This window comes from Elephas maximus, chromosome 12, assembly GCF_024166365.1.
Source record: "Elephas maximus indicus isolate mEleMax1 chromosome 12, mEleMax1 primary haplotype, whole genome shotgun sequence".
In the NCBI taxonomy this organism is placed as follows: Eukaryota; Metazoa; Chordata; class Mammalia; order Proboscidea; family Elephantidae; genus Elephas; species Elephas maximus.
The window spans coordinates 46,090,910-46,116,147 of NC_064830.1; the positions used below are offsets into that span (position 1 = coordinate 46,090,910).

The following is a 25,238-nucleotide window of genomic DNA, read 5'->3' on the forward strand; positions in this document are numbered from 1 at the left end:
TGGTATAATGTATACCATAAAATAGAAATACTACTGAAATAAAATTTGTTTATTCCAAGTTTTTATTCAGTTTTTACTGTTTTCCTCAGTATAACTTTAGCCCTTAAAGATGTTTATTGACTGGCTTTGGAAATCAAAAAGTCTGCTAAACTGACTGACTCATTGATGTGGATATAACCTTTAGTCTCTGGATGGGTCATGAAAACATTTCCCCAGGCCATTTGAGGTGTGTGATTTCTGTCTTTTGGCTTCTTAGAATTCCTGTACAATAGAGAACTTGTTTACAGTTGTTTTATGACTGGGATCCTCCCAATTTCTGGTAACTATAATGCAGCATTTTTCTTATTTTCTTTTGTCTAGAAAGGTCTCCACCTAGTTGAAAGGCATCTTTCAAAACTTCCATGGAGCTATGTGACCTCAGATGCTGGGGGCAGAAGAGGCTTTATCCTGCCCTGCTGTTCCTATTTTTGGCTCAAGAGTTTGGTTTAGGTATTGTCTTAATCATCTAGTGTTGCTGAACAGAAATACCACAAGTGGATGGCTTTAACAAAGAGAAATTTGTTTTCTCAGAGTAAAGTAGGCTAAAAGTCCAAATTTAGGGCATCAGCTCCAGGAGAAGGCTTTCTGTCTCTGTTGGCCTTCTCGTCAATCTTCCCCCAGACTAGGGGCTTCTCTGCACAGGGACCCCAGGTCCAAAGGACACGCTCTGCTCCTGGCACTGCTTTCTTGGTGGTATGAGGTCCCCCTGATTCTCTCCTCACTCCTTTTCTCTCAAGAGATTGCCTCAAGACACAGTCCAATCTTGTAGATTGAATCCTGCCTCACTAACACAACTGCTGCTCATGCTCCCTTATTAACATCATAAAAACCTATTGCCAGTAGATTCTGACTCATAGTGACCTTATAGGACAGTGTAGAACCACACGCCATGGAGTTTCCAAGGAGCGCCTGGTGGATTTGAACTGCTGACCTTTTGGTTAGCAGCTGTAGCACTTAACCACTATACCACCAGGGTTTCAATTAACATCATAGAGGCAGGATTTACAACATGTAGGAAAATCTCACAGTCCTGGGAATCATGGCCCAGCCAAATTGATACATTTTTGAGGGGATGTAATTCAATCCAGGACAGGTATTTTGAAAGACGAAAGGTAACTAAAATTTTTCCCTTTTGTTATTTCCTTGTTAAGCAGTTTTGCTTTCTCTTTATCACAGCCTTTTTTCTACCTAGTAAATACCAAAGCTCTTCAGCAATTTTGTAAATGAACTCATTAGTTCTTGGTTAGCTCTTTTTTTTTTTTTTCCTTCTAAGCTTGTCTTATGCCTCCTTTTTCACTTTGGAACTGGTGGCTTTATTTTAAGACAAAATTATCCCTTTTCCTTAAAATAAAACATATTTCATATAATGTCTAGCTTAAGTTACCTAGAAAGTTTTGCTTTTAAGATTGACATAGTCCCTATCTCTTGCATGCCTTTTGAAGAAACAATTTAGAATAACTTATCTCTTTTTAAGGCTTTGTTGTACCAATTAAATGATTCATCTTTTTTGTGCACTTTTCAAATAGATCAATTTATATTAAAAAATTTCAAAGTAGGTATTAAAAGTCCAAATCATAAGACACAGTTTTTCTTGGATGAGAAAAGAAGTGAAGTTTTAAGACAGCCTTAGAAAAAACAGCTACTGTCATCCATAGTTTCCAACCTGATATAAGACAGAAACTCAAACACAACGTTCTAGACCAGAGGCAAACTCTCAGAACAAAATGAGACAGACAGACCACATAAAATCACTGGTTTGTAGGGCCACCTCAAAGAACAGGCTTATACACTACCACGCAAAACAAAGATACGGGGAACCTAGTTTCTTAAACTGTATTTAGCAATTTTTAAGATTGACTTAATTCAATGGAAGAAACAAGTTCTACATAAAACTTTAACTTTCCAGAGCCTCATATGGAGGAGTATTAGATCTTTGGACAAAACTTGAGCATCAAACAAAAGTTCCCTGAAGAGGAAAGAAAAGAACACAAATGGGAGCTCATTTTCCCAAAGTGGAAGTGTACCAATTGCCAATCTGACACAAAGGTTCCTTGTCTTTCCTGAGTAAGAGTACATGGAAAAGACAAACTTTATCTTCAGCAAGCTTTATTTTGCTTGAGTCAAGCAAAAGGAGTCAGCGGGGATCTAAGCCTCTCCAAAGACTGATTCAAAAAGGGAAGCAAGGCTAGGGCTTATATGGGTTTGGTGGAAACAATAGAGTAATGAATATTTAGTAGACTTCTTTCAAGGGGAAGGTACTTCTCAGAATGGTGGTGTATAATAATTAGTTTGCGCGTGTATCTGGAATCTAAGATGGAACCTGCTGATATTCAAGATGGAGTCCTCTCAGCAGCCCTTGGCATCACTTAGTATGGGATATAGTGCTACATCACTATCTTCAGAGGGCTAAGGAAGGTCAAACAGCAGTCACACTCTGCTCCTCTGCACATATGGAGCCTGCAAAGGAGGAGGGGACTAGAAAGACACTAAGAAAGACACTATCTCATGTTGACAGGGTGGGTTCCTGTTTACCCAATTTCTATATGGTAGAATTTTTAAAAGCTCTTTTGTTTCACCAGTACAGTTAACCCTGTCTGTCTCACGATAGGATGTGATTCCTGTTTACCCAACTTCTAGACGATCTTTTAAAAGCTCTTTTGTTCAGCCACAGTTCACTCTATCTGTCTTAGAAGGAAAGAAAGAAAACAAAAAACAGCAAATTTGAACTCATTTACCCAACGTGATCACTGAAATTCCAAATTCTATTATATAGTGTTTTTAAATATGAGTCCCAGTGGGGGGGAGGAGAAATCCAGGTTTCATTTATCAAAGATGTTAACCTCTAAGGTTCAAGATTTTGATTTCCTTCTTTTTGAACTTCATTCTGCTGGCTAGAGACCTAGTCTCTTATTTTAGACCTTAAATATACTAGTTCCTCCAATTGGAAAGTAAAGTAGCTACTGATGATTTTAAAATTGCAATTCTGTATTGAGAAACTATCATAAAACCGGTCCGGAGCTACCAACTCCCCCATGCAAATTTCATAAAACAGGTCAGGAACTGCCACCTCCCCCTGTGAATTGGCATCACCTATTTTCTCGCAAGATTTGGTGATTCCACCCAAACATGTATTTACAAACTTTTAGAATTTGAAAGTGAAGCATTACTTTCGATTTCTCAGAGGCAAGAGAGAATCCTACAGAGGTTCTGCCATGGAATGGGGTGGCTCAAAAGACTCTGAGAACCTTTTTAACAGCCTTCATCAAGCCAGTTTGTACACCGAAATCCAGGTGAACATAAAAAGATGAAAAGAAACAAAAGTAAAAATACAGATCAGCAGAAAAACCCAAACAGCTAAAAGGCATTTTAGCAGGAGTATAAGAAGAATACTTCCAACTGATTTTATTTTAGTTCCCTTTGCTTCTAATTTACAACTTAAAAAGACTAATCTGGCCAATTCAAAAGTCCCCCATTTAGGCCATTGTAATGAATCCTTTTTTGTTAAATCATGCCATTTTTCCAAATACTGAGTGTCATTAGGCCCAAAATTCTTTACCATATAGGCAGCAGGTGTGCTGGACGGTGGGCCATTATTTTGCATTTCTCTTGGTTATTTCCCATTTTAAATTTGGACAGGGGATAAGAGGTTTCAAAAAAGACCACTCTTCTCCACATTTTCTCTGAGACAGAAGAAGAAATCTTAATAAGGAAAGCTGTGGGGTGTGGACAGTTCTGCTTGGACCAAGGTGTACTTTCATTGCGTGAGAATTTGCTTGCATGTGGCAGGCAGCTTACTGCTCTAGCCTGCCTCTTGACGACTTACCCTGTCCCAGGAGTCTTTAACCCTCATGATGAGCACTGACAGCCAGTCCGATGGCTTTTACTGGTCGACCCATTTAGGAATTTTGCAACTTACAGTGACCAGAGCTCTTTGAGAATGGAATTACTTCTGATGTTTCAAATGCCTGGATCTGGACACCAAACTGCAGTTCACCAAAGGAGTCACTAATCTCACTCTAAACCAAATGATCAAGCAAAAATCTTAAAGATTCTCCTTAATCAAAACAACCGATTTTCAAACAATATGCAAAACAAAACTTAAGACTTGAAAAAGAGAATAAGCAAAGGCTTGTTTTCTGAGAGCACTTAATGATGTTGAAGGGTCGTGGAGTGAGAATGCGTGGGGTCCAGAAAATAGGACCTCTCTTTGTTGGCTTCTGCTCCACAGTCCAGGTCTCCTCAAGGTCAGCTGGATTTGTGGCTTCAGAAAAATTCTGCTGCCACTGACTACGCCATTTAATTGTCCTAGGGTAAAATCACCACAAAGTTATAGTAAAGCAAGAAGAAAGATTTTATTTGGTATATATTCCAAGAGGCATAAGTGGGAAATAGACAAGCATGCTGCCAGAGTTTCCCTGCTCCCTTCTCATCTTTGCCTTCCTCAGTGTGAGGAATGTTTCAGAATCATCAGTATACACAGACATTACAAATGGGCGAAATCATTAAAAGCTTCAACTTTTCACAGATTGGCTAAAAACTGCTAAGTCACTGTGATTCTACACAGGATTAACACAGGGCTGCAACAATGGGCTCAGGCATGACAACAATTGTGAGGATGGTGCAGGACCAGGCAGTATTTCATTCTGTTGTGCATAGGGCTTCTGTGAGTCAGAACTGACTCGAGGACTTAACAGTACCTAACAACAACAACAGCTACATTTTCAGTTGTCTTTCTTAATAATTATTGGCATAAGTTTCAGAAATGACAGTCGGAAGGGTCTTTATTGGTTCAGCAAATCTTACTATTTACTAAATGCTGATAGAAAAAGATAAGAGTGAAAAATACATGGGTCTTTTGTGTTCTAGCATTTGTTTACGTGAAAGGTTTCCTAAAACATATTTTCCGCAATTGTCCTAACTATTGTTTTCATACCTCAGGGCCCCGTTGATGTGTCCTTGTGAGTCATTGTCACTCCAGTCGGGTCACATTTTTTATACTCAAGGGCAGGGAATCATGTCTCCAGTTGTAATTCCTAAGTCAGGAGCAATATTTTGAACAAATAAAAATGGATTTGGACCTCAGACTGGTCTGAAATAATGGAATTGAGAACCATCAAGTATAAAAAGTAATTGGAAACATGTTTTCATCCATGAAATGAGAGCATTCATGACATCTATGGAAAGCAGTTAAAGCAATGCTTCTCAATGTACACCTTAGGCTCACCCAGGGATAATTGTTAAAAATGTAGAGACATGTTATTATATTAATATTTTAATTAATAAAGTAAATATAGTTAACCAAGATGTATTGATATTGATATTTTAATTTTGTTTTTTAATATAGTATTTTATTGGCTTTTCAGTGAAAGTCTACACCACAAATTTGACAGTTTTTGCGCAGATTGTTTAGTGACATTAGTTACATTTTTTGCAGTATGTCACTTTTCTCTTTAATCCCCTTCTGGTTGTTCCGTTTTCAGTGCTCTAGTTTCCCTGGTACCTTATCTACTCATCTTTGCTTTAGAGTAATTGTTGACCTTTTGGTCTCACATAGGTAGTTTTTTAATGGAGCACTGTACTCATGAGGGATGTCTTTTATTGTGTGTGCCAATCTGTTATTTTGCTAAAATGTGACCTCAGGGTTTAGTTTTGGTTCAGAGTATGAAGAGTATCTCAGGGCGATAGCCTCAGGGAGTCCTCTAGTCTCAACTGGTCTAGTAAATTTAGAGTTTTTAAGAATTTGAGTTCTGTTCCATGTTTTTCACCTGTTCTGTCAAGGTTCATCTATCGTGGCCCTGATCAGAATGGTCAGTAGTGGTAGCTGGGCATCATCTATTTTTTCTGATCTAAAGGTAGATGAGGCTGTGGCTCGTGTGGGCTATTAGCCCTGTAGACTATTTTTTTTCTGAGGCTGGTTTCCCTTTTTCTCTTTTGCTCTTGACGACTAGAGACCAATAGTTGTATCTTAGATGGCTGCTTGCACACTCTAAAGCTCCCAGATGCTACTCACCTCACTAGGATGCAGATCGTGAACTTTGTGAACTATACTATGGCAATTGGCTTGAGTTTGTCCCATGAGACTAAAGACCTACGTAAACCTTCAAACCCAGAGAACCAGTCTCACGAGGTGGTTGGTTATGTCTGAGAAGTATCTGTAACTGGGTCCTGTATGAATATATATGCGTGCACACGCATACTTGTACGTATGTGTACATATGGATACTTCTGTCTTTGCACACATACGAACACACCTGCACCTACCCATACACATACATGCCTATATACGTGTGACCATACATTCCTTTCTTTGTCAGTGTTGGTATTGTTGCCAAGTTGTATATGTCATATTTTTTAGCACAAACATCGTTTTCACTTGTGCACTTCGTAGTAACATTGTTTACTTTGGTCAAGTTGTGCTCCTTACACCCACATTCGGTGCTACTAAGAAAACTTTTTTTTAACGTTTTATTTTGGTTTAGGTGAAACTTACATATTAAATTAGTTTCCCATTCAATAATTCATATGGAAGTTGTTCTGGGCCATTGGTCGCAATCCCTGCAATGTGTCAGCACTCTACGCACTTCCACCCTGGGTTCCCCGTTTCCATTCATCCAGTTTCCCTACCCCTTGCTTACTTGTCACATTTGCTTTTAGGCAGATGTTGCCCTTTGGGTGTCATGTAGTTGATTGTTCTAAGGAACACCTTCCTTGTGGGTGTCGTTTATTTTATAGGCCTTTTTATTTGGCTGAAGGGTGATCTCTGGGAGTGGCTTCAGTTCCACATTAGAAGAGTGTTGTTATAGATTTGTATTGTGTCCCCCCAAAATATGTATCAGTTTGGTTAGGCCATGATTCCCAGTATTGTGTGATTGTCTACCTTTTTGTCACCTGATGTTATTTTCCTATGTGTTGTAAATCCTGTCTCTGTGATGTTAATGAGGTGGGATTAGCGGCAGTTAATGAGGCAGGACTCAATCTACAAGATTAGATTGTGTCTTAAATCAATCTCTTTTGAGATGTAAAAGAGAGAAGCAATCAGAGAGACGGGGACCTCGTACCACAAAGAAAGCAATGCTGGGAGCAGAGTACGTCCTTTGGACCCAAGTTCCTGTGCTGAGAAGCCCGTAGACCAGGGAGAGATTGATGACAATGACCTTCCCCAGAACCGACAGAGAGAGAAAGCCATCACCTGGAGCTGGCACCCTGAATTCAGACTTCTAGCTTCTTATACTGTGAGAGAATAAGTTTCTCTTTGTTAAAGCCATCCACTTGTGGTATTTCTGTTATTGCAGTACTAGATAACCAAGACAGGTGTCTTAGGGTGATTCCTTTGGTCTTTTATCAGACCAGCAAATCTGGCCTTTTTTTAATGAATTTGTATTTTTTTCTACATTTTTCTTCTATTCTAACTGGGCCTTCTACTATATTCCTGGTTAGAGCAGTCGGTAGTGGTAGACGGACACCATCTAGTTCTTCTGGTCTCGGTCTAGTTTAGTCCTTTGGACTGATTGCTTCCTTGAACCTTTGGTTTTCTTCACTTTCCTTTGCCACAGATAAGAAGAAACCAGTAGTTGGATCTTTGATGGCTGCTTGCAAGCTTTTAAGACTCCAGATGCTACTTGCCACAGTAGGATGTAAAACATTGTCTTCATAAACATTTTATGCCAATTGACCTAGATGTCCCCCAAAACTATGGTCCTTAGCCTTCAATCCCAGTATCTCAATCCCGTGAGGTGTTTCGTTATCTCCAAGAAGTTTCTATAGCTGTGCCCCTTATGTGCTCTATTATATATATAAATACACCTGAAGCACATATAAATATATATGTAGAAATACCCATAACTATATGCACAGAGGTGTGTACTCCTGTGTGACCTCCCACATCTATTTAGCATACATATCTACCTGTGTATCGCCTTGTAAATTACGTTATTACCGTTGTTGCAGGAAGTGTATGCTGTAGTATTTTCTGTAGTTGCTCTTCATTCTTGTGTACCTTTCAGTGTCCTCCTTTGCCTTAGTCATGTTATGCTGACTTCCCCCATGTAGTGTATTGCTTTTCCCTTCACCAAAATTAACATGTGTCTATTGTTTATTTAGGAAATCCTGGTGGCTTAGTGGTTAAGTACTACGGCTGTTAACCAAAAGATTGGCAGTTCGAATCCACCACACTCTCGTTAGAGACTCTATGGAGCAGTTCTACTCTGTCCTGTAGGGGTGCTATGAGTTGGATTCTACTCGACGGCAACGAGTTTGGTTTTTTTTTTCATTATCTAGTTAGTAATTTTCCCTCCCTTCCCCTTACATTCCTACTACCCATCAAAGAATGTTTCTTTTTCTGTGTAAACCTTTTCTTATTCCTTTACAATAGTGGTCTCATGCAATATTTGTCCTTTTGTGATTCACTTACTTCACTCAGCATACTGCCCTCCAGACTCATCCATGTTGTGAGATATTTCAGATTCATCGTTGTTCTTAATTGTTGCATAGTATTCCATTGTGTGTATGCACTACAATTTGCTTATCCATTCATCTGTTGATGGGCACTTAGATTGTTTCCATCTTTTTGCTATTGTAAGTAATGCTGCAATGAACATGGCAGTTCTTACACCTAGGATGTATTCTTAGGCATGAGATTGCTGGATTGTGTGGTATTTCTGTTTCTAGCTTTCTAAGGAGGTACCATATCATCTTCTATAGTAGTTGTACCATTTTACACTCCCACCAGCAGTGTATAAGAGTTCCAGTCTCCTCAAAACATTGCCAGCATTTGTTGTTTTCTGTTTGTTTGATGAGTGCCATTATTGCTGGGATGAGATGCTATCTCATTGTAGTGGTTTTGATTTGCATCTCTCTAATGGCTAATGATTATGAGCATCTCTTCATGTGTTAGCTGCCTGAGTGTCTCCTTTAGTGAAGTGTCTGCTCATGTCCTAGACCATTTTTTAATTGGATTGTTTGTTTTTTTGTTGTTGAGGTATGTTGAAATTTTCTATGAATTTTAGAGATTAGACTCTTGTTGGATATGTCATTGGCAGAAAGTTTTTCCTGATATGTAAGTTCTCTTTTTACTCCTTTGGAGAAGTTTTTTGATGAGCATAAGCATTTAATTTTTAGGAGGTCCCAGTGATCTAGTTGATCTTCCTGCTGTGTGTGCATTTTTGATTATGTTTTATAGTCTATTTGTGCCGTAAATTAGGGCCCCAGGCTTTTTCCCTATTTTTTCTTACATAAACTTTATGGTTTTAGGTTTTACATTTTGATCCATTTTGAGTTAGTTTTTGTGTGTGGTGTTCAGTATGGATACTGTCATGGTTAAGGTTGTATGTCAGCTTGGTTGGGCCATCATTCTCAGTGGTTTGGCAGTTGTATGATGTTGTGATCACTTCTGTGATGAGATTTTATATTATGTGATCACCTCTATGGTGGGATCCACTGTGAGTAGCCAGTCAGTTGAAAGTGAGTTTCTTTGAGTGTGCGGCCTGCACTGAATATAAGTGGATATTCTGGCGAGGCTCATGGGCTTCTGCTCCCTCTAGATCCTGCAGCTGGCTTCTGTTGGTCTAACTTCCAGTTCTGGGTCTTATTGTTTCTCCTCTGTATATGACTTTATTTTTCTTGAGCTGCTCTCAGGATTTTTTCTTTGTCTTTGGTTTTAACGAGTGTGATTATGATATGCCTTGGTGTTTTTCTTTTAGGGTCTATCCTATATAGGGTTCATTGAGGTTCTTGGATGGTCAGCTTTTCATCATTCATAATATCAGGGAAGTTTTCTTTCTCAGCAGTTCCTCAGTGATCCTCTCTCTGTTTTTCATGTTCTCTCCCTGTTTTGGAACTTGGATCACTTGTAAATTTTTGCTTTTGATTGTATCCCACATAATTCTCAGGGTTCCTCATTTTTCTTTCTTTTTATTCTGATTTTTCCTCAAACGGAGTTGTATCCAAGTGTTTGTCTTCAATTTCACTGATCCTGTCTTCCATCATTTCAAACCTGCTCCTCAGCCCTTCTGGGACACTGTCCATTTCTGAAATCTTGTTGTTTATATTTTGGATTTCTAATTGTTGTTTTTGTATGATTTCTAGTTATGAATTTATTTTGGCATTTTGTTCCTGTATTATTTTCTTAAATTCTTCAATTTTTTTGTCTGTATATTCCATGAATTTGTCTGCCTTTTCTATCAATTTGTCTATTTTTTCCTCATTTTTGTCTGCTTTTTGGTTTAACTCTTGGATAGCTCTGAATATTAGAGATTTGAATTCCCTGTCGGGTAGTTGTAGTGCCTTTTCCTCTACTGGAAAGTCATCTGGTGTTTATTTTGGACATTTACTGGAACCATCCTGTCCAGTTTTTTAATATGTTTTGTTATTGTTTGCTGTCTTCGGGACATTCAGTAGTTGTTTTCTTCATTTCTTGATTATAGATTTATTTGTTTCATCCTGCTTTTTAATTTTATTTGGTTATGGCTCAGCAGGTGGGCTGTGTCTGTGCTGCTTGGAAGTGTGACATTCAGTGCACGGTGCAGGTAGGCAGGATAGAGGGGGGAGGTTGTGATGTATGGAGCTAATATGGGTATGGGAAAGAGAAGAGAGAAACAGGAGCCAGAAATAAACAAACAAAGGAAAAAAAAAGAGTGCAAAGGGAGTTTGCTGTTGGAGTGGAGAGGTGAAAAACTGAGAAATGGAGAAAAGCAAAAATGAAAGAAAAAAAAAGAACTAGGTAAAAATTTGGAAAAAATTTGGAAAAAAAGAAAAAAGCCCCCAGGGGTCCCACTGGTGCAGCCTCAAAGACCGGGGAAGTCTGCCAGGCTGCGTAGTATAGCTTGGGTAGAGGGGGTATAGATGTCACATAGCACCAGGTATTCAGGAGACAGGAAAAGAAGGTAAGTAAAGATAGATGAGAACTGAGAAATGTGAAAAAACAGAAAGGGAAAAAGAAGAAAAAAAAAGAAATGCCACCAGGGATCGCGCCTACATGGCTGTGCAGATTGGAGTAGTGGCTCCTAAGTCATGCAGTGTAGCCCGGTTAGAAGGGGCTCCCAATTGCTATAAGAGAAAACAAACAAAACAAAACAAGCAAAAAAAAAAAAAAAATTCCCAGGGACTCCACGAGCGTGGCGTCGTGGGCTAGGGGAGTGGTTCCCCATTCGAGGGGGGCTTCACAGCCTTTCAATAAGAAGGAAAGATGGCACATGGAGCCAGGTATTCAAGAGAAAGGAGGGGAAGGGTTGGGAGGCACAGAAGAAACCAAAAGAGACAGCAGCAGCTCAGGGACCTGGCCAGTGTGGGCGGGGCAGATCCACAAGGCCCAGGGTGGAAGCAGTTGCCTCCTGGCCAAGAGACTGCGGCTGGCAGGAAGCAGAGGAAGCAGAGGGGAAAAAGGATGGGGGTTAGGAAAGCGTATATTGCTCGTTACTAGGTGCTCTGTATGAAGCGAGGCTGCTTTCTCATATTCCCTGTCTGCCGATCTGCGATGTGGGTGGGGCGAATCCAAGTGACACAAGCACTGTACTTCCCGGCCAGCCGAGCACCACAGCCAGCCAAGAAGCTCTAAGGTAGAGCAGCAGGGAGAAGATTGAGGGGTGGGAAAGCATGTATTGCTGGTTACCCAGTGTTCTGTCTCCACTGGGAGCTCCTTGAAGCAGCTTTCCCGTGCTCCCTGTGAGCCAGTCTCCGACAGGAGTCCAGGATGGTGAATCCCTGCTGCATTAGCTGATAAGGAATCTCTGCACATATCTGTCCTCTATCTCTGTCCTCTCTCGGTTTCTGACTCCATTTGGTGTTTGGCTGAGTTCTTTTTTAAATTTTATTTATTGTGCTTTAAGTGAAAGTTTACAAATCATGTCAGTCTCTCATACAAAGTTATACACACCATGCTATGTACTCCTAGCTACTCTCCTCCTACTGAGACAGCAATTCCTCCTTTCCATCCTGTATTCCCCATGTCCATTCAACCAGCTCCTTTCCCCCTCTTCTCATTTCGCCTCCAGACAGGAATCGCCTGCATAGTCTTGTGTCTACTTGAGCCAGGAAGCTCACTCCCCACCAGTATCATTATCTATCTTATAGTCTAGTCCAATCCCTGTCGGGAGAGTTGTCTTTGGGGATGGTTCCAATCCTGGACTAAGAGAGGGTCTGTGGACCATGACCTCCAGGGTCCCTCTAATCTTAGACCATTACGCCTGTTCTTTTTACGAGAATTTAAGATCTGCATCCCAGTGTTCTCTATCAGGGATTCTCTGTTGTGTTCCCTGTCAGGGCAGTGATCGGCTGTAGCCGGGCACCATCTAGTTCTTCAGGTCTCAGGCTGATGCAGTCTCTGGTTTATGTGGCCCTTTCTGTCTCTTGAGCTCATCTTTACCATATGTCTTTGATGTTCTTTATTCTCTGCTCCAGGTGGGTTGAGACTAATTGATGCATCTTAGATGGCTGATTGCTAGCATTTAAGACCCCAGACTTGGCAGAGTTCTTTCTCTCTTCATTTGATACTTCGGGTCCCAGGAATGTTTGTCTCTGTTTTACTTAGTTTTTTGGGTCTTAGCTGTGGAGGGACGGCGTGGTGCTTCTGTGGCACCATGTTGGCTGGAAGTCACTGACCTCCAGTTCTTGGAACTTCAACTAGCAGCTTACCGGCAATTTTACCTGCTGATCTTGGGATTTGATGATCTTTGCAGCCTGTGAGCAAGAGCCCTGCTCTATGACCTGCCAGTTTTGGGTTTTGCCAGCTCCTATAGCTACATGAATCAGAAGAAGCCTCTGTTCAACCCATGGACTTCCATGGTTCCAACCTCTACAATTGTGTGAACCATTTCTTTGATATAAATCTCTCTATATATCTGTTTATGCACTTTACTGGTTTCGCTTCTCTGGAGAACCTCGTCTGAGACAGATCCCGTTTCATTTTTCTGCAAATGGATATCCAGCTTCGCCAGTACTGTTTGTTAAAGAGACTGTCTCTTTCCCATTTAATGGATTTCTACCCTTTGTTGAAGATTAGCTGTCCATAGGTGGATGGATTTACTTCTGGGTTCTCAATTCTGTTCCATTGGTCTGTATATCTGTCGTTGTACCAATACCAAGCTGTTTTGACTACTGAGGGTATATTGTAGGTTTTGAGATCGTGAAGCATGAGTTCTTCTACTTTGTTCTTCTTCAATAATGCTTTATTTATCCGGGGCCTCTTTTCTTTCAAGAAACCCTGGTGGCGTAGTGGTTAAGTGCTATGGCTGCTAACCAAGAGGTCGGCAGTTCAAATCCGCCAGGCCCTCCTTGGTAACTCTATGTGGCAGTTCTACTCTGTCCTGTAGGGTTGCTATGAGTTGGAATCAACTTGACGTCAGTGGTTTTGATTTTTTATTTTCTTTCCAGAAAGAGTTGGAGATTAGTTTTTCTGTTTTGTTAAAGAATGTTGCTGGAATTTGGACCAGGATTGTGTCTATTGTAGCCTTAGATTGCTTTGGGTAGTATTGATGTTTTCACAATGTTAAGTCTTCCTGTCTAAGAACATGGTATGTTTTTCCATTATGTGCTCTCTTTGTGTTTCTTGCAGTAGTGTTTTGTAGTTTCCCTGTATGTCTTTTACGTCTCTATTGTAAATGTTATTGTTTCCCTTAATTCCTTTTTAGAGTTCTCTAGTATAGAGGAATCCAACTGATTTTTGTATGTTGATCTTGTACCTTGCCACTTTGCTGAATCCTTCTATTAGTTCCAGTAACTTGTAGAATCTCTGGGATTTTCATGTTAGGAAACCGTGGTGGCATAGTGGTTAAGTGCTACAGCTGCTAACCAAGAGTTTGGCAGTTTGAATCTGCCAGGCTCTCCTTGGAAACTCTGTGGGGCAGTTCTACTCTGTCGTGTAGGGTCGCTATGAGTCGGAATCGACTCGACGGCAGTGGGTTTGGTTTTGGTTTTGGGTAGGATCATGTCATCTGTGAATAGAGATAATTTTACTTCTTCCGTACCAATTTGGATGCCCTTTATTTCCCTTTCTTGCGTTATTGCTCTTGCTAGGACTTCAGTACAATATTGAATAAGAGTGGTGATAAACGGCATTCTTGTTTGATCCCCATTCTCAAGGGGAATACTTTCAACCTCTCTCCCTTGAGAATAATGTTGGCTGTTGGTTTCAGATATGTATCTTTAATTATGTTGAGGGATTTCCCTTCTATAGCTATTTTGCCTATCATTTTTGTCAGGAAAGGGTGTTGAATTTTATCAAATGCCTCATCTTTATCAGTTGAGATGATCATGTGATTCCCTTCCTTTATTTTATTTATGTGGTGGATTACGTTTATTGATTTTCTAAGTTGAACCTGATATACCTAATACAGATCCCACTTGGTAATGATGTATTATTTTTTGATAAGCTGTTGAATTCTATTGGCTAGAATTTTGTTGAGAATTTTTGTGTCTGTATTCATGAGGGATATTGCTCTGTAATTTTCTTTTTTTTAGTGGTGTCTTTTCCTGGCTTTGGTATCAGGGTTATGCTGTGTTCATAGAATGAATTTGGAAGTGTTACGTATCCCTTCCTTTTCTATTTTCTGGAATAGTTTGAGTAGAACTGGTGTCAGCTCCTTTCTGAATGTTTGATAAAATTCTCCAGTGAAGCCATCTGGGCAGGGACTTTTTTTTTGGTGGGGGGAGTTTAATGACCTTCAATTTATTCTTTTGTTACAGATCTGTTCAAATTTTCTGCCTCAGTTGGTGTTAGTATAGGTAGGTAGTGCATTTCTGGAAATTTGTTTTATTTTTAACTAGCTTCCTAGGGTATTGTGAAGTTTGAGAACCAGTGGTGAGATGTGAGACTAGAAGAGAGTAGATGATGAAACCATGGAAAACACCAGCATTTAAGGATAGGTAAAATACAAGGAGTCTGCAAAAGATTTTGTAATGAAATCTAAGTATTTGTAACTAGAAGATGAATTAAGAGCTCCTAAAAATTCTTGGTAGATAAGAAAGGAACTGAAAACAAGCTAATCTTTTTTTTTTTTTAATAATTTTTATTGTGCTTTAAGTGAAAGTTTACAAATCAAGTCAGTCTCTCACATAAAAACCCATATACACCTTGCTACACACTCCCAATTACTTTCCCCCTAATGAGACAGCCCACTCTCTCCCTCCACTCTCTCTTTTCGTGTCCATTTCGCCAGCTTCTAACCCCCTCCACTCTCTCATCTCTCCTCCAGGCAGGAGATGCGAACATAGTCTCAAGTGTCCACCTGATCCAAGAAGCTCACTCCTCACCAGCATCCCTCTCCAACCCATTGTGCAGTCCAATCCATGTCTGAAGAGTTGGCTTTGGGAATGGTTCCTGTCCTGGGGCAACAGAAGGTCTGGGGGCCATGACCACTGGGGTCCTTCCAATCTCAGTCAGACCATTAAGTCTGGTCTTAAGAGAATTTGGGGTCTGCATCCCAACAAGCTAATCTTTTGATCTTTGTTATCAGAAGCTGATACTGAAAGTTGGTGCCACAACAGTGATTATACAGGATAAAGTTCAATTATGACACTCTTGTGATGTTTATGGAAAGGAAGCTTTGAGATTAATGTGGTTTTTAACAAGTAATTAACTACCCTGAGGTGATAGGTAGATAGAATACTTGAGTATTGTTTTTGTTGAGTTATTTAAAAATAAAAGACAGACCTGGAGGAAGGGATTCCCTAACCAGCGGAGATGATGTTAACTTAATCCCAAAGATGTTAATCATGCTGATCATATGAGCTATTGATTTTTAACTATGCTTATGCTTATTCGTGAGAGGAGGTATGGGAATATCTGAGTCTTACATTTATAGTACAGAAATCCTTTTGAGGCCAGGCTTCTAGGAGAAGAATCATGTGGAACTTGACTCTTAACGGCCTGTAGGTACTATCAAGGCTTTCTGATAGAAATTGTTCCCATTGTTTGGTATGGTGGGTTTCGGCCCTAGGGGTCTGCTGATTCCCATTTGAAAAATAATTTTTTTTTATACTTTTAATGAGATGTGATTGAAGTACAACAGACTGCACCTGTTTATAGTATACCATATGATTGGTTTTGGCATATGTATGCAGTTGTGAAACCATCGAGATAACATTTTCAACTTCCCCAGGAGTTCTTTTGTATCCCATTGCAATCCATTCCTCTCTCCACTCCTGTCCTCAGGTACCATTGACCTGTTTTCTGTCACTGTCTAGTCATTTGCATGTTTCTAGGATTTTATGTAAATGAAATCATACAGTATGTTCTCTTTCCTGACTCATTTCTTTCACTCAGAGTAATTTTGAGGTTGCATTTATCAATAGTATGTTCCTTTTTGTTGCTGAGTAGAATTCCCTTGTGAAGGTGGCGCTGGTATGGTATCTGACCTCCTTTAGCTTCTCAAGGGTGAAGGAGAATCAAGATCAGTGGCCCAAGGCTGATTCCTATGAGGTGGAAGTTAGACATGCCTCCTCTGTCTACCATCTTTACTAATTCTGACACCAACTGCCCCTCCCACCACACTCTGCTTCTCTGCTGGTTTTGATAATTCATTGCAGTGGCCACACAGAACTCACAAACCATACTCATGATTATGGGGTTCATTAGGGAAGAATAGGTTACAATTCAGGCTCAGGAACACTCAAGGATACGGTTCTTCCAGCAGGACAGCCTCTTTCCAGCCGTGCTCGCAGGGACGCCTCCCCCTGGTGCTAGGCCTCTGCCCAGAGGCACTCAGCTTTCTCTCTCCATGGGCTGGGAAGCCCACTGTGCCATCTCCTGCTGCTGGGTCTCTGCTGCCTCTCTTTCTCAGCGTCTTCAGGGTTGTAGCTTGTGCTCTTTTATGATCTCCTGCTTCCAGGAGCTTCTTAGCGCAGGAATCCTGGGTCCAAAGGATGTGCTGGCTCCTGGCTGTTCTTCCATGGTGGTGGTGGGATTCTCTTTTCTGCCTTTGGGATGGCTCATTTCAAGTCCGACAGGATGGCAAAACTAACCAGTCTTGGTGGGCCACAATAACCCTATCACATAGTCCTGCGAGTCACTTGAGTGAGAGTTAGAAGACCATGGCTAGAAAGGCCACACAAAAGTGATCCACCGTACCACACATCCCTACTCAGGGATATACCATAATTTGTTTAGTCATTCACCTTTTGATGGACATTTGAGTTATTTTCATTTTTTGGCTATTACAAGTAAAGCTGCTCTGAACATTCATGTACAAGTCTTTGTGTGGACAAATTGTTTTTATTTCTTTTGGTAAATGCCTAAAACAGACAAAGAAAGCTGTTGCCATCAAGTTCGTTTGACTCTTGGTGGCTCCATCTGTTACAGAGTAGAGCTGCTCCATAGGGTTCTCTTGGCTGTAATCTTTACAGAAGTAGATTGCCAGGACTGTCTTGCAAGGAGCCTCTAGATGGGTTTGAACTGCCAACCTTTCAGCTAGTAGCTGAGCGCGCCTTAAGGCTGTATTAATCTTTGTAAAATATTTAGTGCTGTTTTATGTGTGTACTGGTTTTTAATTTACTGCAATGGCATTATTAGCGATCTTGTTCTTTTTTTTTTTTTTTTTGCCATTTAGCACCATGCTTTTCAGTTATGTTCATCTCTTTGTATGTAAAATTTGTTTATTGCTTCTAACTACTACATGATATTCCATAGTAAGCATCTACCACATTTTGCATATATAATTTTCCTAAGAGTGATTATCTTTGTTACTTCTAGCTCTCAGCTAACACAAACACATCTCTATCTTTGATTTTTATCAACTGTCTCTAAAATGTTATCTTGAACATGCCACTTCTCATCATCTCCATTATAAAGCCTTAGTTCAAGCTTCCTTATCTCTTATTCGTACTATCACAACAACCTGCTCTTCTCCCTTCCTTCATTCTTGCCCCACAGGCCATCTTCCATAGAGTAACCAGAGTGATCTTTCTGAACTGTATATCTAAAGCAGGCCTCACACAGATACTTAGTTGGAAAAGGAGGTCCCAGGGGCCCATGGACCACACTTTGAGATGTTTCTTCCCTGATTCAAGACAGAAATTTGAATTTTGACATATCACCTCTGTTAACCCCTCTTAGTACCAAAATCTCTACCCTCTCCTCCTCAACAGCCGACGACGCCCCATTCCCTCAACTGCCTGACTCCTTTAAGTAAATAAGGTAGATGAAAGGTAAAATAATAAGAAGACTATCAAGACTTTCCTGAGGCACCTAGAAGAATGCCTGATACTTTGTAGTTACTGAATAATATTTATTGACTAACACTGAGTAGTCTTAAGTTTGGGAGTTGGGGTTCAGCCGTATCCCAGAATTCTCTGGCCAGCTTAACCCAGAAAAGATAGCACCCTTCCTTTACCTGTGGGAATTAAGTGTCATGTTGTCTAAAATATGACAGTACAGTGCTGGCATCAGGATTTAGGGAGGAGGTAAGGAAGATGGATCAGACTAAGGCCTTCATACCATTCTTTTTCTTCTGTATTCTCAGGGATTCCCTTCAGTTACTGTCCCTCTGTCAGAGAAATGGGGGGGCCTGGGTATAGCTGGTTGCAGATCTAGGGGTCTTCTGAAGAGTCACAGAACACCCCTATTACTTTACCTAGTTTTTTTAGCTGAATCCAGGAAGGAATGCCTGTTTGGGCTGCAAAGTGATCATTTATATGAACTGCTTATCCTTTCTGATGACTGTTAAGTATAGTAATAATTTTATGTGTTGTATTAGATTAATTATCATAGTTATTATGAGATTACAACCTAAATTCTGTTTTTATTACCAGGCTAATTAGTTTTTTGCACAGGTAACTAAATTGATTATCATCTTACAAATTAATTAACAGAAACTTTGCTTCAGACTCTCCTTTGAGGTGTATATCTTGTGTCATACTAGTAACAGAACCCCGTGCTCCATAAAGGATAATAGTTTCCAGTACACTATCCCTCACGATGACTCCTTAAGTGGTTCATCATCTGCCTCTTCATGTGAACCAGTGAGTGAGTTTCCAGCATCCTTCCGAAAATCTACCTACTTGAAGATGAGAAGGATCAAGTCAGCTACTACTTCCCATGTTGAAGGTATTAGTGTCTTATTCCAAATACAGAGCGCTCTTTAAAGTTACATTTTGAGATAGCTGTTGTAAAAGGCTGTTAAAGTATTAAATGCCACCGTTGTGCTTCTCATTAATGATTAAAAATTTTTGAAGGTGTTAGGCCCTTACATACTGTTAGCTTCAGGAACTGTCTCGTCATCTTACAGAGTGAAATTCTGCTGATCTTACTCCCTTATACGTAGAATCAGCCTTTTCTCTTCATAGGATTTAAACTTCTTTCCTGTTATTCTAGTTTGTTCTTCTGTTAAAGGTTTAGAGGCTGGCATAAGGGTTATTCTGGGTAGAATATTCTTGGTGGTCATAGTCTCAAGGGTCCTTGTTAATGGCAGTCCCCTATCTTCAACAATTTTGATTCTTTTGCTTCAGTGTTGGCCTCACATCAAGATTTAAAAAAGCACACTGCCTGAAAGCCCTTTATTATCCATTTGGGGCTATTTGAGATGAAGGGAATGAAGAGATTGAATCATTTAATGAAACATTGTACCAATTTCCCTACAAATGTCAAAAACATTCTGTTGACTTTGAGGCCTCTGTTTACTAGGACCTTTCCCTTTGATGGTGTTGTGAATGATGTTTTGAAGGCAGGTCCAGATGTTCATTTATAAACCATATTAAGGTTTTGTTTTGTTTTTGTATATGGTATTTCAGGGTCAGGTGGAACACCAACCAAAGGAAAAAGGAAACCCAGGCAGGAAGAAGATGAAGACTGTCGAGAATTTCCTCAGAAGAAGCATAAGCTTTATGGTAAGGGAATAACTTTGTTATTTTTTTCCTTGGGTGACTGGCTTTCTTCTTTGAGGGTGAAGAGGCAGGAGACCTTAGGTTTGGGCCCTTGAAAGAATTTTGAACTCCTTGAATTTTGCAGGAAGGAATGGTCTTCATCTTGCCTTATTTTACCTTTTCACTGCTACGACTTAAGTTAGTGAGTCAGTTGAGGAAATGGGGCATTGGGTATTGAGAAAAAGGAGAGGGAGGAGATTTTGGTACTTAGAGAGGGAATAGTTGAGGTGATATGTTGGGCTTCAAGTTTCTGTTTTGTGTCAGGGAGGAAACAACGGCCTAAAACTCAGCAGAACCCCAGATCCCAGACTCGTCGCATTCGGAAGGAACCACCAGCTTATGCAGCAGGTATGCTTTCTGGTAGAAGCTTTGTGGGATCTAGTTCTCTCCCTCTGATTTTTTTGTAGTCTGTGAATGAGTGATGGACAAAAGCAAATCTTTAAGGAGGCAGTTATGAAGGACATGGATTTGGAAGTCAAGCAGACCTTTGTTTAGCTTTTGGCTCTTTATTAACTTTCTGACCTTGCTCAATTTAACTTCCTCAAGCCTCAGTTTCCCGGTCTATGTTGCTGTGTGCCATTTAGTTGATTCTGACTCATAGCAACCCTATAGGACAGAGCAGAACTTCCCCATAGGGTTTCCAAGGCTGTAGTCTGTATGGAAACAGACTGCCACATCTTTCTCCCGGGGAGGCCACTCTTGGGTTCAAATAGCCCATCTTTTGGTTAGCGGCCAAGCACTTAACCACTGTGCTACCAGAGTTCCTTTTCCCTGTCTATAAATAAGGATAAGGGTTCCCAAGGATAATAAAGGCAGTCAGGATTGTTGTGAAAATTAAATGGGATAAAAATATTTTGAATAGTCTCAGGCACATAGGAAACACTCAACATGCCGGCTGTTACATGTATCAGCATCCCATTGTTATACCCTGCTGTGAAAAGTGTTGTGCCGTTCTTTAGGACACTTAGCCTTGGAGTGGTTCGCTGGTGGTTTTTATCGTGGGGAAATGAGTAAGGGTTTCAGAAATGCTTCACTGTCTGAAAAAAAAAAGATTATTTCTAGAGTTATGCACAGCAAGAGTCTATTATTTATTGTCTATCAGGAAGAGGAAAACCATTTTACGATATGTTTCATAAGATCTAGGACTGTGTTTTTTGTTTCTGCGAATTACCTGTATACTGCAGATGACGAAGTATTCCTTTCTCTCTTTTGTAGGCAGTTTGGAAGAGCAATGGTACTTAGAAATTGTGGATAAGGGCAGTGTCTCCTGTCCTACCTGCCAGTCAGTGGGGAGGAAAACCATAGAAGGTTTAAAGAAACACATGGAAAACTGCAGACAGGTTAGGATCTATAACTGTTAGGAGCTTTTACCCAAAGTTTAGACCTCTAGTACTGTGTCAGGTATGCTGATTACAGTAGGTAAGAGGCAACATTATATAATAAAGAAACCATGGGCTTTCGAGTCTTACAGTTTTAGATTTGAATTCTCATTCAGTCTCTTAGTTGTGTCATTAAGTTTTTTTTGTGTGTGAACCTTGGTTTCCTCTTTTATAAAAGGGAGAAAAAATAATAGCTACCTTTTGTGGTATATGTGAAGATAAGAAAGAAATAATACATGCCAAGTGCCTAGCCATTTCTTGGCAAATATTGACAGTAGATAGTAGTTCTTACTGTTTTAAAATGAGTTGCCTTTACTTCTCTGCCCTTGAGGACATGACACTGACCTTGTGGAATTTTGAGATTCATAGAATATTGAGTCTGGGAAGTTAAGGAGACACAAACTGAGAGAATTTTAAGTAGAGCTTTATAACGTCTGGCTCTCTTGATCAACAGCCTGGCATTGATCAGCATTTTTTGTCTTTTAGGAAATGTTTACCTGTCATCATTGTGGGAAACAGCTTCGTTCACTGGCAGGGATGAAGTATCATGTCATGGCAAATCATAACAGTTTGGTAAGCATGTCTTTAGTCCTCTGTGAGCCTCTGTGGTGTTTGGTCTTTTACTTCGGTGAGTGGAGGTGGCTAAGGGTTTGGGACTTTATAGGAATGTAAGAAGACCCTTTTGGTAGAAGAGTTATGGATACTGAAATCTCTTTGGTGGAATCCATAGGTAATTGCGTGTTTAACTTAGCCCCAAAGGGTCATATCTTGTGAAGTAGAGACACAGAACTCGTATTTCCATTGCATTCACTTCTGGTCTGCCTAGGAGAAGATGGAGAAAGCCAAGTGTCGGATAACAGACTTCATGGGCATCAGCTTAGCTGCTAGCCCAGTCCTTGATTCTAATATGATACAATTTTTTTTCTGTATCTGTCTTTCTCATGAATTACCTGCATTGTGTGCTTTCCTTGCTTTCTAGCCCATTTTGAAGACCGGAGGTGAACTAGATGAGCCAAGTGAGAGGGAACGACTCCGAACAGTTCTAAAGAGACTAGGAAAGATCAGGTGCATGCGTGAGGTAAGAACCCAAGGCCAGTAACTCCCCCCTGGAGTTTCAGGTCAATGTCTTTCTGTTCTCTTTTCTGTTTTTCGGAAACCCTGGTGGCGTAGTGGTTAAGCGCTATGGCTGCTAACCAAGAGATCGGCAGTTCAAATCCGCCAGGCGCTCCTTGGAAACTCTATGGAGCAGTTCTACTCTGTCCTATAGAGTCGCTATGAGTTGGAATCAACTCGATGGCAGTGGTTTGGTTTCTGTTTTTCCTTCAACTCCCTTGAGGCCTCCTATTTTTGTGCCATCTTATGGCATAAGGCTGGCTTCTGCTTTTCTAGGTCTCCTGAACTCATTAATAGTTCTTTATTTCTTTTTTCATCTCCAAAAATTTATTTTTATCTCCTTTTCCTTTTGTGCAAAGGGATTTCTTTACCATCCTTTCTTTAGTGTGACGAAGAGGATCCTGTTAACCTCACTGTGATGAGCTTTAATGTTGCTACATATTTGATACTGGGGTGGGGTTGGCTCATAGAACAAGGAGGAAATTCTGTCACAGAGTATGTGCCCAGTTATAGTTTATTGAATGCCAGCTAAACTGAGTGAATATCATCAATAGGACGGCCATTGAACCAGGGACAAGGAAGCATTGTGCCAGTGGGAAATGTAGGCAAGAGTCTTGTGATATCAGAGAGTCTGTTTATATGATGTGGAGATGAGTGCTTTGTGGCAGTTTAGAAATTTAAGGATCATGTTAAAAGATGTAAGATTATAGTTCAGGCCTCTCTCCTGTGTTTAGAGTTGCTCTAGTAGCTTCACCAGCATCATGGGATATATGTACCATGTCAGAAAATGTGGCAAAGGGGCTGCAGAGCTGGAGAAGATGACCCTGAAATGTCATCACTGTGGGAAGCCGTATAGATCGAAGGCTGGTCTTGCGTATCACCTGAGGTCAGAGCATGGTCCTGTGAGTACTGACTACTTTCCAGACCCTGTTCGGGGATGTACTCTGTGGTGACTGCTTACTCCTGTATCTTCCCATGTATTCTTGGTTCCTCATTTGTGTCCCCTTTTAATCTTTGAATGCTTTTGTTTTCTCTTCCTTGTTCTTCTCTTATTTCTGCCTTTTGAACATTATTAGAGGAATAAAAGTTCAGTCTGTGGTCTGGGACCAAAGTAAACAGTATATTTTTAAGGCTCAAGGTACGCCCCCGCCCCCCACTAGAATTTTTGTGGGAATCTGCCTCACCTATCCCTCTTTTCCAGATTTTTTTTTTTTTTTCTGTCTTGACTCTTTTTCCTGATTACATTTCCAGGCTCCTCCACCGCATCTTCTTTTTTTTTTTTTTGAATATCCATCACTACCACCCACTGGCGTTAAGCCAATTCTGACTCATAGCGACCCCTTAGGGTTTCCAAGGCCGTAAATCTTTAAGGAAGCAGACCACTACATCTTTTCTCCTGTGGAGCTGTTGGTTTCTAACCACCAATCTTTTGGTTAGCAGTCGATTACTTTAACCACAGCACCACCAGGGCTCCTTTTTTTACATATGTAATTTCTTTTAGAGTCAAGTTAATTAAGTTATAATTTACCTATGTAATATTCACCCTTTTTAGTGTATGTTATAGGAGCTGACAATCACAGCTGTGTAACGACCACCACGACCAAAGTATAGAACAGTTTGATCATGGCCCCAAATTCCAGTCACCTCCCAAAATTCTCTTTGTGTCACTTCACCCTCCTCCAAGCCCCTGGAATTATATAGTTTATAGTTCTTCGAATCTGGCTTCTTGCATTTAGCATAATGCATTTGAGATTCTTCCATGTGTTGCACGTATCATTAGTTGATTCCACGTTATATCTGAGTAGTATGGTATTGGAGGCCTGGTGGCGTAGTGGTTAAGAGCTTGGCTTCTAAACAATAGGCCAGCAGTTTGAATCCACCAGCTGCTGCTCCTTGGAAACCCTGTGGGGCAGTTCTGCTCTGTCCTGTAGAGTCACTATGCGTTGGAATCAACTCGATGGCAGTGGGTCTTTTTTTTTTTTTTCTTAGTTTAGTACAGTATTCCATTGTATGGCTGTTTCACAGTTTATCCATGTACCAGCTGAACATTTAGATTGTTTCCAGTTTTTGGCAATTCTAGATAAAGCCGCTATAAACAGTCACTTAAAGTTTTTGTGTGAAAATAAATTTTAATTTCTCCTGGGTAAATACTTTAGAATGGGATTGCTGGGTCATATGGTAAATGAATGTTTAACTTTGTAAGGAACTGTCAGGCTGTGCCAAATTCCCCCCAGAAAAACAGAATTCCATTTGCTCTGTGTTCTTGTCGGCCCTTGGTATTGTCAGCTTTTTTTTTTTTTTTTATTAATGTTTTTAAGAGTAGAAATTTTTAATTTTGATAATGTTCAATTTATCTTTTGTTTTCTTTTATGGATATGCTTTTGTTGTTGTACCTGAGAAATCTTTGCCTAACCCAATGCATTACTTTTTATTGGTGCTGTAACAAATCACCACAAACTTAGTGGCTTAAAACAACACACGTTTATTATCTCACAGTTCTTTAGGTCAGAAGCCCAGATGCAACATGGCTTAGCTGGTTCCTTTGCTCAGAGTCTTACCAGGCTGAAATGAAAGTGTTGGCAGGGCTGCCTTACTTTCTGGAGGCTCTAGGAAAGAATCTATTTCCTGGCTCATTCAGATCATTTAAGAATTCAGTACTATATACTTGTAGGACCTCATTTATTTGTAGGCTGGGAGTTGTTCTCAGCTTCCAGAGGCCACCCATCTTCCCTGGCTTGTACTCCCCTTCATCTTTAAAGCCAGCAACCACCAGTTGAGTCTCTGATGCTTCCCATCTCTTCTGCCTTTCTTCCACTGCATCGCTCTTATTTAGAGTCAACTGATTATGGACTTTAATTA

General features: G+C 40.3%; 1 protein-coding gene across 3 annotated transcripts in view; it reads left to right on the forward strand.

Annotated features, from left to right (window-relative positions):
- ZNF512 (zinc finger protein 512) overlaps positions 1-25,238 on the forward strand; it is a 58,233-nt gene that overhangs the window by 7,739 nt on the left and 25,256 nt on the right. For 2 of the 3 annotated variants that reach the window (XM_049902907.1, XM_049902908.1), the window contains 7 exons: positions 18,888-19,072; positions 19,756-19,851; positions 20,152-20,235; positions 21,103-21,227; positions 21,753-21,839; positions 22,246-22,344; positions 23,114-23,281. In XM_049902907.1, the coding sequence (XP_049758864.1) occupies positions 18,888-19,072; positions 19,756-19,851; positions 20,152-20,235; positions 21,103-21,227; positions 21,753-21,839; positions 22,246-22,344; positions 23,114-23,281 (844 nt within the window). Of the gene's footprint in view, positions 1-18,851; positions 19,073-19,755; positions 19,852-20,151; positions 20,236-21,102; positions 21,228-21,752; positions 21,840-22,245; positions 22,345-23,113; positions 23,282-25,238 lie in introns of all 3 variants that reach the window. The other variant, XM_049902905.1, reaches the window with a different exon arrangement.